This window comes from Lepisosteus oculatus, chromosome 1 (genome assembly GCF_040954835.1).
Source record: "Lepisosteus oculatus isolate fLepOcu1 chromosome 1, fLepOcu1.hap2, whole genome shotgun sequence".
In the NCBI taxonomy this organism is placed as follows: Eukaryota; Metazoa; Chordata; class Actinopteri; order Semionotiformes; family Lepisosteidae; genus Lepisosteus; species Lepisosteus oculatus.
Window position 1 is genome coordinate 18,724,997 of NC_090696.1, and position 15,850 is coordinate 18,740,846.

Sequence of the window (15,850 nt, forward strand, 5' to 3'; positions counted from 1 at the left end):
AATGTCTTATTGAAATTTCATTGAGTTCCTTTCCCATCGACTGGAGTGGCCAGGCCTGGCGCTGGTGAACTGGATAACTGCCCCTCTCTCTGTGAATTCTAGTGCTCAGTGCCAGTGGGAGGCGGGGTCACGATTAACCAACAGGGCCTTTGCTGCTGATCCCTGCAAGCCCTGGGCACGCTCTGCATTAACAGGAATCACTGGAATGCAGGCCCAATGGCAGTCCCCCCCCCACTAATCAGAACCACATGGTGTCCCAGTATCAGTTTCTGATCAGGACTTCTTTTGGAAGGGCAGGCATCCACACTGAGCAGCATGCAGAGCGCCAGCTGAGGAGAGCAGATCACTGATTGATCGGGATTTGATTTCTGAATCCCAGACATGCTCAGGAAGATCTGGGTTTTTGCCTGTAAGGTGTTATGATTGATGAGAGGACAGAGCTGGGCATGGCTCGAGCTAGACAATTCCCCACACCCTTCTCCACACCAGTCCTGACGTTGCTTCTCATCGCTAATCCAGATCTCTGCAGCAGGGAAACCCACACTCGTCAGTCCTGAGCACATCCTAGTGTCCGCAGCACTAAGAGGACTGAGATAGCAGGATTGCCTCCTGCACAGGACACTAGTACGCCACCAGACGTCCATCTGTAGCATAAGGGGAGTCGTGCCTTTCTATACAGCAAGCCATCGAGCTCCAGGGAAGGGGGGAGCACTGTGTAACACGCCCAAACTTCTTCTTTTTAAAAATGCTGAGATTTCACGACTGCCCAGTTTGGAAAGTGCTACCCAGCTGTTCTGCCCACCAAGATCCTTGTGTTGGCACAAGGGGGGCAAAAGCTTTGTGTAAATCGACACTGCTGTAAAAAGGGCTCGACCTTTCGAAGTTACAGGAACATCCCCAGTCACTTTCTTAGTCTTTGCATTAACTCTAACGAGGCACAGGGCAAGGGGGGTAAAGGGCGAGTCCTCCACAAGGGCCCAAACACCATGCATGCTTCAGGGGCAAGGGATCAGAGAGCTGTGATTTGTACAGGGGAATCACTAAGTTATAACTTTTCACCACTTCTTTTTTTCCCCAAATTCTTTACAACTGTGATTGAAGGGTAGTCCTTTTATCCTGCTCTTAGATCTGCTGCTATTCTACCTGTGCTGGTTTAATTGAAAAAATGTTATTGATTTTACTAATCGCATTAGCTTTAACAGAAACGAAAAATCTCAATGCAAAACGATTTAACTGTGGCTTTGCAGAACAGAAGGATGAGGATGCTTCAACAGCTGATTTATTTTTATTCTGGTGCAGGGGATGCCACTTCACTTCGGGCTCAGAGATCAGACTCTCCTGGTATCAGTTCCTCAAAAGATTGAATCCCCTTCCTAACCATCGGGTGTCCTGCATGGTGGCTCTCCTGTTCCTAGCTAACTGGGTTACAGTGTTCAAGTCAGAGCAGGAAACACAGGCCATAAACACACAGATACCATGAGGTGTGCCAGGCATATTAATGCCGAACGAGGAGCATTTCAAAACACAGTAAAAGAGGAATTAGAAGCAGATGCAAAAGCAGGCTGAACTGACAGGAGGTGATAACGAACGTGCCGCAGGATGGCGAGGGTGATATTCAGAGCGACAGGGCAGGTGGCCAGGATGTGGCGCTCCTTTGCATTCAGCGAAGAGGGGGGAGCAGGCTGGGAGGAGGGGGTTCAATTTTCCAATCTATTTCTGTCACCAGCAGCTCCGAAATGATAAATGAAGATTAATTTAAATTTGAAAAAGCAGTCATTAATCAAGGATAACACAACCAGCAGAGGTAATGAGGTCTGATTGGGGAGGCAGCAGAGCCAGAAAGCCCAAGAGAAAGAGAAGGGAGAGTCATTGTCACTCAGGAGCCAGCAGGATGCAGAGGGAGAGTGCAAGACAGGCTCAGGACCGACGACCTGTAGGGGGCATCGCATGAAACTGGTCTTTTTCACATGTGCTTCAAATCTCACTGAGTGACAAAGTACCATTTTTTCAGAGAGGAAAACTGCTCAGGCTGCAACATCCAGAAATGTCACTCTTCCCTGAAAGAGGTGTCTGTCTTCATGCATCATCTCATCTCTCCAAGACGCAATACACGTTTGCAGGCAGCTTTTATTTTGTTATAGCCTTCCAGTTATTTGCGCCCAGATTCGTTTGCCATGTTTCCCAGTCACAACCGCTGTGCTGAGCAGTCATTTCATGTCTATGAGATTCTGCTGTCTTTTTGTATGGGATGGGATATGTGGAGTATGATTTAAGAATATCATCTGTACATGTACATGTGTACAATCTGTTTGGAAACAAAGTTACAGGTACACACTGAGCTCGCATAAAGTAAGATTTCTGAACTCTGATATAAACAATTTGTGCATAAATCAAGATTTTTTTATATTTATAGCATATGGATGTATCATTTTAATTCAGTGTGTTGGTGCTGTACTCACACCGAGAGGCGTGTTCAAGTGCAGTGTGTTGGTGCTGTACTCACACCAACAGAGGTGATTTCACACTGCACTTGAACACACCTCTGTCAGCACCAGTGTGTTGGTGCTGTACTCACACTGACAGAGCCCTGTTCAAGTGTTGGTGTTGTACTAACAGTGATGGAAAGTGGGACATGTCTCTGCTCTCCTACGCCGTCGGTCAGCTTCTTTCTCTCTTCCTCACCCGTGCAGGGGGTCCACCACAATGGCGCGCGGGTGGGTCATCTTGCCCTCGATCAGGGTCTTGCGCGTCTGGGAGGCCTTTTCCAGCCGAGCCACGCTGATGGTCTTCTTGGGGCCGTCGTCCGTCCAGTACAGGTTGTTGGCCATCCAGTCCACGGCGATCCCCTCCACAGTGTGGATACCTGCACGGCGAGGGGAGGGAGGCTGTGACACTCGGACCGAGCCGCCCCAGACCGCAGTCAGACTGCGGCGGCACCACTGCCTCGACAAACGTGAAGGAAAGGATCGATCGGCAAAACCAGGGCAATCGACTGCACGCCGGCTGGCTTTCATTCCGGCCGAGCTCATTACTTCACTCGAGGGGCCCTTTTCATCTCTTCTTGAAGGTTAAAAGGTTTGCTCACGGAAGAATGTAACTCATGAGCCGCTTACAGAACACAATAGTTAAAAGACAACCTCCGGAGTGCTGAAGAGAAAATAAAGATCTCAAATCTTATTCCTGGCCAAACTATGCAACGGAAAGCTCGGCAAGAAGAAAAACCAACAGGTTTGGGGATCCCAAGGCCCAGGATAAGGAACCCCTTGTCTCAATAACTCATACTACCAAATCTCAAACAGATTTTTATTGATAGAAACTGCAGTTTCTCTACCCTGTTACTCATCCAACTGTGGTACCAAAAACGTCTGCCTGTAATACTGTAGAGTAGTTTACACTGCCTTCCACAATGGATCTTTGCTGTTTATTCAAATCCAGCCAGCCCCTTAAAGTTCCTATTGCTGGCTCTTTTTTCAGGTGCAATTCCGTGACTGGCATTACATCTGTGAGCATTTTCAGGGAACAGGGCTGCTTGCATTGTAATGCCAGTCGCAACTGGCACTCCCGCCGGCTGCCGCGGTGGCCCTCTGGCCCTACCGTCCTTCAGGATGGTCTCGCGCTCCGTGCCGTCGATCTTCTGCCGGCCGATGAGGTAGCTGGTGGCGTCGGCGAAGTAGATGAAGCCGCTCTCGGAGTGGAAGTCCAGCGCCCGCGGGTTCATCAGGTTCTCGATGGGGATCATGTACTCGTCCGGCACCCGGGCGTTCATGTCCATCCCGCGGATGATCCCGGGCCGCCCCTTGCCGTACACCAGGAAGAGCTCGTGCTCGGGCTCTGCGGGGGCAGAGAGCGTCGCTCAGTGTCAGCACGCTGTGCGCGGAGCAACAGGGCGTGTGTCACGGCATCACGGCCCGACTCGGAGCGCTCACTGGCAGCACGCCGTGCGCGGAGCAACAGGGCGTCCATCACAGCATCACGGCCAGACTCGGCGCGCTCACTAGCAGCTCACTGTGTGCGGAGCAACAGGGCGTGTGTCACAGCATCACAGCCAGACTCGGAGCGCTCAGCTCCTCCATGTCCAGGACGTGTCCCGGTAATGCATTCCCTTCTTTAATAATCCATACTTTAATAATGCTTTAATACATTCCATACCTCTCTCTGAAAATGTCTCAAACATTAAAGCAAAATTAGCTTTGAACCAATTCCTAGTCATGTCCCAACATTGCAACATTGTCCTCACTGCATTTATCTTGAAGTATTCCCTGAAGACCTTAATCCGATCCTCTGTGTATATAGATACTGAGACTGAATAGATTATGCTCCCCCAGATTGTCTTCCTAATTCATCTGCTGAAGTCCTCAGTTTTTGCTTCTATGCATTGCCTAGAGTCTGAGAGCGGCGAATCTATGACAAAGTCCCTATGTCTATCTCACAGCATTTCTTCCTAATTCCACTGGGACACAAAGGGAGAGAGCAAGAGGGAGACAAAGGAACAGAGAGAAGGCCAGGCAGACTGAACAGGCGCAGCCACAGACAGAGACTCCGTGAAGAAAAGGCAAGGAGAGAGAGACAGCAGAAACTGGTAGTGGAAGACAACCAGGTGACAGAAAGCACTCAAAAAGACCGAGGGGAAAAAGAAGAGCAGATGAAAAAAGAAACGCTGCAAGGTACATGAGAACTTTGCTATCTGACTGTGGCCAGGACTCTGCTAGTGGCACAGCACAGATGCTACAGTGTTGCTATGGGAGGGGGGGGCATTAGTCAACTGTGTACCTGGAGGCATGCAGTCAGATCAGTAAGAGCTACACCCCGTCTCCATTCAGTGCTGTATTTCTCCTGTCAGCACTGTCGATCTCTCAGTGTGTCAGATGGGGAATGGCCCTGCAGGTGGGCATGTTGGAGGAACATGTCTACCCTTCCTCATTCGCCGCAGTGTGCGGACACAGGGGTTTGTACTGTAGCTAAGAACTGAGATCCGATCTACTCTCAATGGCCTATTCCAATTGCAGTCAAGTGGGCTGGTATCATGCAAATAGTAATGAAATTGGGCAGAATTGTTCATGCTGGTAAAATAATTGGTCGATCACAGAAACGGCATAAAGAGCCGTATCGTATTTCAGCTCAGCTGATCACTGATAACCCCTCCCACCTTCTTTCTTCCCAGTTTCACCTGCTATCGTCAGGGAGGCGTTGCAGAATGCCAGTGGCCAAGAAAAACATATACAAGAAATCTTTTGCTCCCTGTGCAATCGGTATACTAAACACTAAGCAAGTGTCTGTTTCCTGTAGGAATCTATCAGATTAGCGTACTGGGAGTATAATATGGGCAGAGCGAGGTGTGTGTATATGTATTGTTGCACGGCTCAGATTGATTTTTAACGTGCAACACTTAACATTATGTAATAATAATAATAATAATAATAATAATAATAATAATAATAATGTTTCTTTATTAGCCCTATACAATTTCTTGCATTAGGAATTTGTCTTTTCGCATACCCCAGCTTTTCTCCATGGAGACACAGACACACAGACAGGAAGAAGCTTGGGGTCAGAGCGCAGGGTCAGCCATTGTACGGCGCCCCTGGAGCAGTTAGGGTTACGGGCCTTGCTCAGGGGCCCAACGGAGTAGGATTCCTCTGCCGGCCGCGGGATTTGAACCGGCAACCTTCCAGTCACAGGCGCATATCCTTAGCCACAGAGCCACCGCTCTGTATATGTATTTGCTGCTGTAGTAGAGGACAGTGAGAGAATCAGATAACGAAGACGGCTGAGCGTGCCCGGTGCCCGTGTACTCACTCTTGCAGGACTTGCCGTCGCTGCCCAGGCTGAAGCCCGAGCGGCAGCGGCAGGTGCGCGTCTTGTGGCTGTTCCCCAGCAGGCAGATATCGGAGCAGCCCCCCGCTTTGCCGAACTGGTCCGGCTCACAGGCGTGGCTCCGCACTGCAGGGGAGAGAGGGAGGGAGGAGAGGGGGTCAGCCTGACCGCGAGAACCAGCCGGCAATCTGGGGTGGCGGCTGTGAACAGGGAACTTTCCACCGTGCCCAGTGAAGTCATCAAATGGAAAGGGCGACTGCACGGATGTACTGAGCAAGCGAGTCCACGACCCACGCGTAGCTTTAAATCCCCAGTCTTCCAAAAGCCCCACGGTTGCAGCCGGCATGAGTGGACGCTTTCTTCGTTTCTCACTGATGAATTACTACAGAAATCATGCATCTGGCCATTATCCATTATCCTGGCTCCTATCTGGGAGGAGGGGGGGCAGGGCGAATATATCCCACATGTGATGCCAGCTCATCAAGGGGCACGCACAAGCATGCAGGGACAATCCCACGTACCTGTAGGCTGGCGCCTCTGGTGGTAGACGTGCAGGGCGCCTCCCTTGTCCACCCGAGTGACCACGTGGTAGTCGGAGCTGTTGAATCGGTTGACGCGGATGACGCTGGTCTTCTGCTGCATGTGGGCGTTGTCCGAGTTGGTGGCGTAGAGGTAATTCTCGAAGACGGTCAGGCCGTACAGGTGCTCGATCTGCGGGCGAGGGAGGGAGAGGGGTGAGGGCAGATGGAAATCTCCGCTGCCAGCGCCGGTCCAGCAGAGCGCAGCTGTCCGGTCCAAGGCTGTCCGAACTCGGTGTCTGACCCATGCCCAGCGGAGCAGGAGGCACTTCAAGGCAGCTCAATTCACTACTGCCACACGGGCAATATAGACAGAACAACCTTATCTCACCTGTAGCCTGTCTTGTGTTTTTATGTTGTTATGCCAGTGGCTGCATGGACCTTCCCAATGTTTTGCATGCTCTCTGTGTTTTTGTTCATGCACACACCACCCTGTCAATATCAGCCCATCAGTGCTAACAACTGCAAGAGCTCGATAATTTAGTGTTCGAAGTGACTCCGCTCTGTCAAAACCCTCTCACTCATACAGCAAGAGAGACAAATAGCTTGGGCTACTTAACATTCTCCACTTTTAAAACCGGGAGACTAAATTAACATCATTACCCCTGGATGGGTGACAGCTGGGCAGTACATCAGGAACTGCTAATATGTTTAGAAAGGCATAGCGCTATAATCCACTGGCCGATCAATGCAGTTGTTTACCTAAAAAGTAGCCTGGCCAAATGAAAAAAGACACAAGTCCCTGGAGTTTGAACAGCAAACATATCTCACTCCATTGACAGCCTGGCACTGGAGGTGCCACCTCCATCATCACAGTTAATTAGCTGCCTTCTAAGACCGCTAATTAACAAAACAAAGAAAGAAATGCATATTCACTTTTTTATTCTTCTGCTAAATGGTAACGATGGATCTGCCACCATTTGTTGGGAATTTTGTTTTGAGAATTCCCATTTGGATAAATGGGCACCTTCCCTCTTCCGTTATCTGAATCGCAGCATCCCAGGCTGTCTGGGTTTCTCGCAATGCCTCCACACCGCTGGTGGACATGCCTGCAGGCCCTTGAATGACCAACACAGCTCAGCTGACGGGGGGAGGCGTGTTTGTGACTGCTTCACTTGGTACTATGTGTTTTATCGCAGCTGTGTGCTCTCTTTGTTCCAACCACATGGATAAATGTGCATGCAGGATTGTGTTTTTGCATTACAAATTAAAGCATTCATCCAGGAAGATGCTTTTATCTGCAATGATTTACTGGGGATTACCATTATCTACAGGTCCTACCAAATACTTTTTGTAGCACCTCTTTGTAAGTTATATTGTCCGGAATAATGTCATCATTTGTTTCCATTGTGAGTCAGCTAGGATCTGAATCTTCACTCATCCGGTGAGGCATCCGGACCTCCAACCACACTGCCAAAGTCAGCTGCACAGCCCTTCAGAGACCCAGTCCACAGCCTTGGACCTTTGGCAGTAAGATCCAAGCAGTGCTCTGCAGGTACAGGGCTCATGCTAGGTGGGAATTTCCCTCTTCTCTATTTGATGGCTCCCTATCATTCACTTCCCCTCGGCCTGACTGGGGGGTCTTGCACCAGTGAACTGTCACGGAGGCTTTGGGGTATAAGAGGCAGAGCATGGCAGCACTGATGGGGGGGGGGGGTGTCTCTCAAGTTGCCACCCAATGCCGCATGTTTACCATACGGACCCGCGGCTGACGGTACAATGCAGCTTTCTGCTTTGGTCTGTCCTGTGAACTGTCCCCCGAAACGACAACATGGAACCCCACCACCCACCGCCATCACTCTTTCCAAAAGAGGGGTTCCCCTTGCCTTTCCCAGCCACTCAAGGGGGACGCCCCGGCTTGCTCTTGCAGGGCTGCGCCGCCTGCAGCCCCGACGCCCCGATCAGGCCCCCCGGTCGGTCTCACTCACCAGCAGGCCCTGGATGATGGTGTGCCGGTTCTTGCCCTCGTAGTCCACCACTTCTATGTAGTCCAGGTAGGCGTCGGCCCAGTAGACCAGCCGGTTGACCAGGTCCAGCGTGATGCCGTGGGGGAAGACAATCTTGCTGTCCACCAGCTTGGTGCGGTTCTGCCCGTCCATGTCGCAGCGCTCCACTTTGGGAATCTGCCCATAGTCGGTGAAGAACACCTTCCTGGGGAATGGAGCAGACAGGGGAGGGAATGAGATCTCCGCAGTCATTATTCACACTTCAGAGAGCGGCTACACTGAAACACAGGAACACAGGGCAGGACACTCTAACACCAGGCCTCCTCAGCCTGGCTTTGGCATCACTTGGCATTATTAGGCATTTTCTTAGGATTTTAAGAGACTGTGAAAATGTTCATAACACTACCAAAACTGTGTTTGCATAAAATAACATAAAAACAGCACAGAATATGTAGAAACAGTACAAAAAAAACGCCAAAGAAAAAAACAGTTCAGACTCATCCATGCCTTTTGTACATGCGTTTTGTTGAAATAAGAAAAGAGTCAAAATTTCTGATGAAGGCAAACACACACTCTTTGGATGTGTAAAATGGTTTGCCATTTAACTACAATCCTAACTGTACGTTGCTTTAGCCAAGTTCAGCTTGTTAAAATCTTGGAAAGAAAACTGCTGGAAGGTCACAGCCTTTGACTAACTCTGCTGCATACGGGTTATATCCCTGCAGTGGACAAGACTGCGTGTGCCAAGTCATGGCCTGTACTGTATATCTGATCCTCCACTCTTCTTCTGTCAGTATGCCGATTCCAGAAAAACAGCCAAAACCTGTTCAAGGAGACTGCTGAGTCTGTATAATCGTTTAACCATCTGTTCCAGGATTTAATTGTTTTAGGTGAATCATCTCTGTTCCTGGAGGTTTCATCCTATATTTCTCAATCTGTTTGGTTACCAAAATTGTGAAATTTCATAGGGTGGTACTCAGTGGATTCCTGTTCATTGTAGCCCCCCCACTACTATGCTTGCTTAATCATATGACTGATTCAATAAATTGCAAAGCTGCATGTTATGGATATGCACATACACACACACAAAAAAAAACAAGATTCTTTTACAGCTTGGTGTGAGTGAACAGCATTGTGACTGATGGAGCACATGGGGACACAATGTCATTGGTGGAGGGGGGTGCACACCGATTGGTGGAAAACAAAAGAAACAGTGCACCATGATTGGTGGAACTGCGGAGGCCTGCGCTGTGATTGGGGGAAACGCAGAACTGAGGGAGCTTTGCTTTCCCCTAGCTAAAACCTCAACAACGCAAGAGAGAGACGGATAGACGGGCTCACCCACCCCATGGCAGGGTCGAGGGCGATGCCCTTGGGGTTGTAAAGCTCGTGGTCCAGCAGTGTGACACACGTCGCCCCATCCTTGTTGCAGACAAAAATGCGGTCATCCACGTCATCCACGAAGTAGAAATTTCCCGTCAACCAGTCAATGGCCATCTGCTCAACATCTGGACAGGAGAAAGTGAGCAAAAGAGCAGAGGTCAGAACTGGGAGTGCACTGACAAAACCACAAGTGGAGCTACAGGCAGCTGTGTTATAAATAGAGAAATGACTCAATACCTTTAAATGTACATGTACTGAACCACTGTCCAAGTTACGCTGACGGTGAACAGAAAACAAGGAATTTAGAGGAAAGAGGGACTTTGAGTTCACACAGATCAATAAGGTTCACAAAATGTTCCAGTAAACTGCCATTACTGGAACGTTTACCTCTTCTCATTTCTCATGCTGTGGGAGTAGGGCCTGCAGACACTACAACAGCTTGCTTGTGTGAACTTTGTAGCCTGATGTTTAATTTGATTTTACATTGTGTAATATCTGTCTTCCACCTTCCTGCCTGGGCAGTTAATGTGTAGCCCAACTTTCAAAAGTTAGATCCTACAGCTCCCCTCCCACATCCCCGGATCCCAGTACCTGGCACTGGTCAAAGACCAAAACCCAAGATGGGACAAACCTCGTGACAGCGTTTATAAAAAAAGACCAACTGAGACTCTTCTTTCTTGGGAAACTCAATTTTTCCAAGAACGATAGGACTATTTTAACTGTTTCCTTTATTGAAAGGGTCTTAACATGCTGTCTGGGTTGTTGGTTTGGCAACATCAGTACCAGCAGTTGCAATAGGTTGGGAAAAGTAAATGAAAATAAGTAGTGAAATAATTGGGGCAAATCAAAATTGACCTAAATATCCTCCACTAGCAAAAGGTTGTAAAGAAGGCCAATAGCATTATGGAGTGTCATAAATAATAAGAAATCTTTAATTGAATTAAATGGATGTAGAACTGATCCTTTAAAGGGGCTGTTGACTTCATTGTGAAGTCAGGGAATCCAGCACAGCAAAAACAGCATAAGACAGCTGAACACACATACCAGCTCGCACACGCATACCAAAATGCTGTATTGTTCAGGAATTGTTTATGTGTCTGTTTGGTAATACTAACATAAATGTTATCAGGTTTGTTCCAGAATTGCCATCAGTAAACAGTATCCTACTGTGTGCTTCCAAAGACACCTGCATATTTATGGTACATTTAGATATGACTTAATATCTGTTTAATACTCTTTTGGACACAAATGGCATTCCAATTATGTGAATGCATGCCACCAAGCAGCAGTTAGTTAGCACGTGTAGCTATAACAGACAAACCCCCGAGTGTTCCTGGAGGCCGAATGAACTGAAAGGGCAGCACTGCATGCACTGCCCTGCTGCAGGCTGCTGTGCCAGGCTTTTCACTACTACGAAACACCCAAGGTAGCTACTGTGCACGTGTGGTCGTGCGCATGCGCAGACAAGTCTGGAGAGCAGAGCCCCCCTGTTACAGCAGCAGCATGGGGAAGGGCCCGATCCTGCGGGGAGGAAAGGGGGCAGGTGGGGTCCAAGGACACGATCAATGATGCACGATGCAGTCAGACGCCTTCAATCACTGCAAGTGCTGAACAGACACTGCCACCCAGAACATCACGCACGGGCTCCCCCGTCGGTCAGACTGCTGCTCTGGACTATCAAGGGCTTCGCTCAGCACCGCGGTGCCACGCTGGCGACGCAGACAACACCTGCAGAGCATGCCAGATCCATGCAGAAACCTGGATCCATGGAAGACAGTCCTCCCCATTCACGAGGCGAGGAGGGACAGCCACTGACGATGAAGATGACTCATAAAGATGACTCATCCGCTGAAGAAGACTTGGCTTCCGAAGACAAGCTGCTGTGACTCGCGCTCCCCCCAGATCACGTCCCCCGTGACGGACCAGGTCAGTGTTTCCGAACTGACGGTTCGTTTTGGGGAGGGGCGGCACAGTGACACAGTGGTTGGCACTCCTGCCTTGCAGTGTTGGGGCAGCGAGTTCAATCCCGGACCCGGGGTACTGTCTGTGTGGAGTTTGCATGTTCTCCCCCATGTTCGCTTGGGTTTCTTCTGGGTGCACTGGTTTCCGCCCACAGTCCAAGGACATGGTGGTAGGTTAGTTAGCTTCTGGGAATACCGGCCCTGTGTGAGTCTGTGCTCTGTGATGCACTGGTGTCTGACTTGTGCCTTTCTGGTCCTGGGACAGACCCCAGCTACCCTGCAACCCTCTACTAGATAAAGAGGGTTAAAAAACGTGTGGATGGGGCAAACAGATTAAATACCACAATAAGTAAGGTTTCTAATATAAATAAATTAATAATACAAAGTGCTCAGGCTAGTGTGATGGGGGAAGGGGGGGTTGCATAATTTATATATTTCTGTAATTCAGCTGTGGAATGGAGCTTGGCTATATCTTTCCAGCTCAGAAAACTTAAACGTTGCTGTCAGTGAACACTCTATAAGGAAGGATACAGTTTTATCCCAGCCTCTAACATGCTCATGGTGATGGTCTCTTGATCAGCAGGGTACATAGGCTTTTGAGTGTTATTTTCTTTCTTGATTTTCACGAGGCTCATGTGCCCAATTAACTCTCAGACTAATGAAGCAATTTAGCGCTTAAGGAACAAAGTCACTTGAGCGTATCATGATCAAATAGAGATGTTCAATTAATCACAATGATGCTAATCCAATCTAAACAAGTGTATATACTTTAGTTTCTAAAAAAATACAAATAATAAGCAGGGTGTGACATTTCTTTTGATACTCAGTACATTAATATCGCTGAGTACGTAAAGGTTGGGGTAATGTTCCTACAAATATAATACAAACCTGGTCAGGCGAATGGTCAGCAGTGAAATTGTTTTATAAACCAAAAGGCTCCGTCTTTTCAATCTGAAATTACCAGAGCTATTTGTTTCTGGTCTATTTTTACCTTGTGTGCGGAGTATGCAATAATTAAAATAGACAGAGAGTCAAGGGAAAAGTCTCCTCACATGTGTGTGTGCGCCCGCGTGCGAGAGGGAGCATCTGTGCAGAAACGGGATGTGAAGACACCCCGACTGACTCACTGTCACAAGACATCGCTGAGCAACGATCCAAACAGGGCAGCGAGACAATAGCCGGCTCAAGAAGCCAGGCACACGCTTCCAGAAACTCTACTCTTCCAAAACGCTACGTCTTCGGCGCTTTTCAGCCTCTTCCCAAATGTCTTAATTGGCAACCGAAACTTTGCCAGACCTCAGACTGGGGTTACTTCTTGTGTTACTCTGCCAGCCAGGAAGACAAAGCAGACAGTGCTTTTTAAAGGGGGGAAAAAAAACAGATCAGAGGAAAAAAACTGCAACGGATAACCCCAGCCTACCGCTGGTCTATCTTTTTATCTCCGAGAACAATCGTGTTAGATTACATGATGGATTTGACTCCATGAACCCTTTGCAGACCACCTATTACGATGTTTGGAAATGGGGTTTTAGTTGTACAAACAGACAGTGGCTGTTGTCAAACCAGGGTCATTAGGGGGGTGCAAAGGGGCGTAGGTCACAAGGCATCGTCACTGCACCTCGCAGGTGTGCACTACTGGGGTCCCAGAACATTCCCAAGGAGCTGGCATTAAGAACAGGCCCTTGCCCTTTGCCCTCCGGGAATAAAAGTCGGAGAGGGTGTATAAAAACAAACGGGCCCCACGGGGGGCAGAGGGATACAGTTACAGCGACCCCTGCGGCCGCATCCTAGCTGTTTGCACAGCAGCATGGAGACCAGATGTTAGGCGAGTTCCATCGCCGTGCCAGACTATTTTAAAAGACTTGTGAGAAACGAGAAACCGCGGACGCTCAAGCGACATTATAACAGACCCCGGAAAAAAAATAATCCCTTTTCAAAATTCCAAAAGGTTTTTTTCATTCCTCCACCCCATCCCCCACTTTTCAAAACAGTATTATTAATATATGGAACTGTAGAGACACCCCCCCCCCCAACAACACTGCTCTTATTGAAGGGCCACAGCTGGATTGCTGCTGTGATGCCGTGGGACTCTCTGCACCCAGCTGTGCAAGGCTGGGCACTGTGCCTCCTATACAGTCTCCTGTTTTCACAGCTGGCACTGCTCTTCCTTTGAGGGAGCTCTTTATGTCTAACTTCCCCCCCACACACACACCTCCTCCTCCTCTCCCTTCTTTCTAAAAAATGTTTTCCTTCCCCTCCCCCTCTGTGCGTTAAGCACAAGCTCCACACTGATATCCAGCACACACCGCCCCCCGCCTGGGTGCCAGTCTACGGATCCCCTCTTGAAGACTGTGACCAGGGTCTGAAGTCTGCGACCAGGGCCTGAGACCAGGGTCTGAGGTCTGCGACCAGGGCCTGAGACCAGGGTCTGAAGTCTGCGACCAGGGCCTGTGACCAGGGTCTGAAGTCTGCGACCAGGGCCTGAGACCAGGGTCTGAAGTCTGCGACCAGGGCCTGAGACCAGGGTCTGAAGCCTGCGACCAGGGCCTGAGACCAGGGTCTGAAGCCTGCGACCAGGGCCTGCGACCAGGGTCTGAAGCCTGCGACCAGGGCCTGCGACCAGGGCCTGAAGCCTGCGACCAGGGCCTGCGACCAGGGCCTGCGACCAGGGCCTGCGACCAGGGCCTGCGACCAGGGCCTGCGACCAGGGCCTGCGACCAGGGCCTGCGACCAGGGCCTGCGACCAGGGCCTGCGACCAGGGCCTGCAGTCTGCGACCAGGGCCTGCAGTCTGCGACCAGGGCCTGCAGTCTGCGACCAGGGCCTGCAGTCTGCGACCAGGGCCTGCAGTCTGCGACCAGGGCCTGCAGTCTGCGACCAGGGCCTGCAGTCTGCGACCAGGGCCTGCAGTCTGCGACCAGGGCGCCAGCTGACTCCTTCCAGCACTTTAAGGTAAGGAGCTATGAAGAAACTCTTTCCAGTCCAAGAGAAGGCTTGGCTACACTTATTCCAAACTGGAAGGGAAGATCAAATTTGACCACGCAAGGAGGAAGGTCAGGTCGGGAGCGGTCCACTCGTCTGAAGGTCATCACGAGCAACGTCAGCACACTCTTGTTGCGTCGGTTCAACAGCACACTTCCTTTTTTTTTCTCAGAACACTGAGCGCAGACCGAACTCTCCGGTCACACGGGTATTCAGCTTGGTGTTGTGACAGAATTGCTCACTAGACAGCAACAAGGTGATGTGTCATCAGCTGGCAGCGCTCTTCACAAAGCAGCCTTTGACTGGAAGATGAACTACAAATTTCTCAAAAGGCCAATTCCATGACACGGGGCTCAGAATTCATCCAGCAAACACCTCTTTCCTTCCCGTTATACAATTCTCTCCCTATTTCTGTTTCTCAAACTCTTTTGAGAAGTCTGATGCAGACTGATATCTTATTGAAAAGTTTTAATTAACTGATAAGATCTGCTGCTGGTCCAGACAGCGTCGGTTCACACTGTTTTTTTCAATGACCAGGGGAACTCTAATCCCAGCTGTATCAAAGGGTCTCCACGCTGACAATGTCTATCAGACTTTTGTTCTCACTTACGATTGGTGATTTTGATTGTTTACTAAAATAAAGTGAATAGTAGAAAGTGAATAAAAAATGAAATAAAATGATAATAGGTCATTAAGAGTCTACAGAGTTTTACATTTCTATCTTCGATACGTCTTGCTTGAAGATCAGGTTGCCTGATCTGTAATCGCACATAATTTTGCAATGAATGTCAGTGGAATTCAATGAAAAATAGATTGTTCCCTTTATAGCCAGCATACAATAATGCTAAAAAATAAAAAATCTTTTGACACTCGTGCCCGTTCATAGATGGTAGATTTATGGAAAGTCAGCCAACCACGCATTGTTTATAGAACACTGTGCAAAGAAAATGAGTAAAACTGACTTATTCTAGATAGTCATAACACATGGACCAGATGTTCGGCTGTGCCAGACTATTTTCAAAACAATATTATTAGTGTATGGAACTGTTTTGTTATTACTGGTTCTTAAGCATTTGAAAAAAAGAATTTTCTACCTCAGCAGATAACACGTTTTTATAGGCTGGTGCTTGATTCGTGTCAGCACTTCGGGATCAGGCATTTCGAAGAAGAAACGGGGCTAAAACCAC

General features: G+C 49.0%; 1 protein-coding gene across 4 annotated transcripts in view; it reads right to left on the reverse strand.

The window, feature by feature from the left end:
* The window catches only part of LOC102685852 (low-density lipoprotein receptor-related protein 1), a 181,736-nt gene that overhangs the window by 96,256 nt on the left and 69,630 nt on the right, over nucleotides 1-15,850 (reverse strand). For all 4 annotated transcript variants that reach the window (XM_069186716.1, XM_069186709.1, XM_069186705.1 and 1 more), the window contains exons 7-12: nucleotides 9,684-9,846; nucleotides 8,321-8,543; nucleotides 6,336-6,525; nucleotides 5,797-5,940; nucleotides 3,595-3,831; nucleotides 2,683-2,863 (exon numbers count right to left, since the gene is read on the reverse strand). In XM_069186716.1, coding sequence (XP_069042817.1) covers nucleotides 2,683-2,863; nucleotides 3,595-3,831; nucleotides 5,797-5,940; nucleotides 6,336-6,525; nucleotides 8,321-8,543; nucleotides 9,684-9,846 — 1,138 coding nt within the window. The remainder of the gene's footprint in view (nucleotides 1-2,682; nucleotides 2,864-3,594; nucleotides 3,832-5,796; nucleotides 5,941-6,335; nucleotides 6,526-8,320; nucleotides 8,544-9,683; nucleotides 9,847-15,850) is intronic.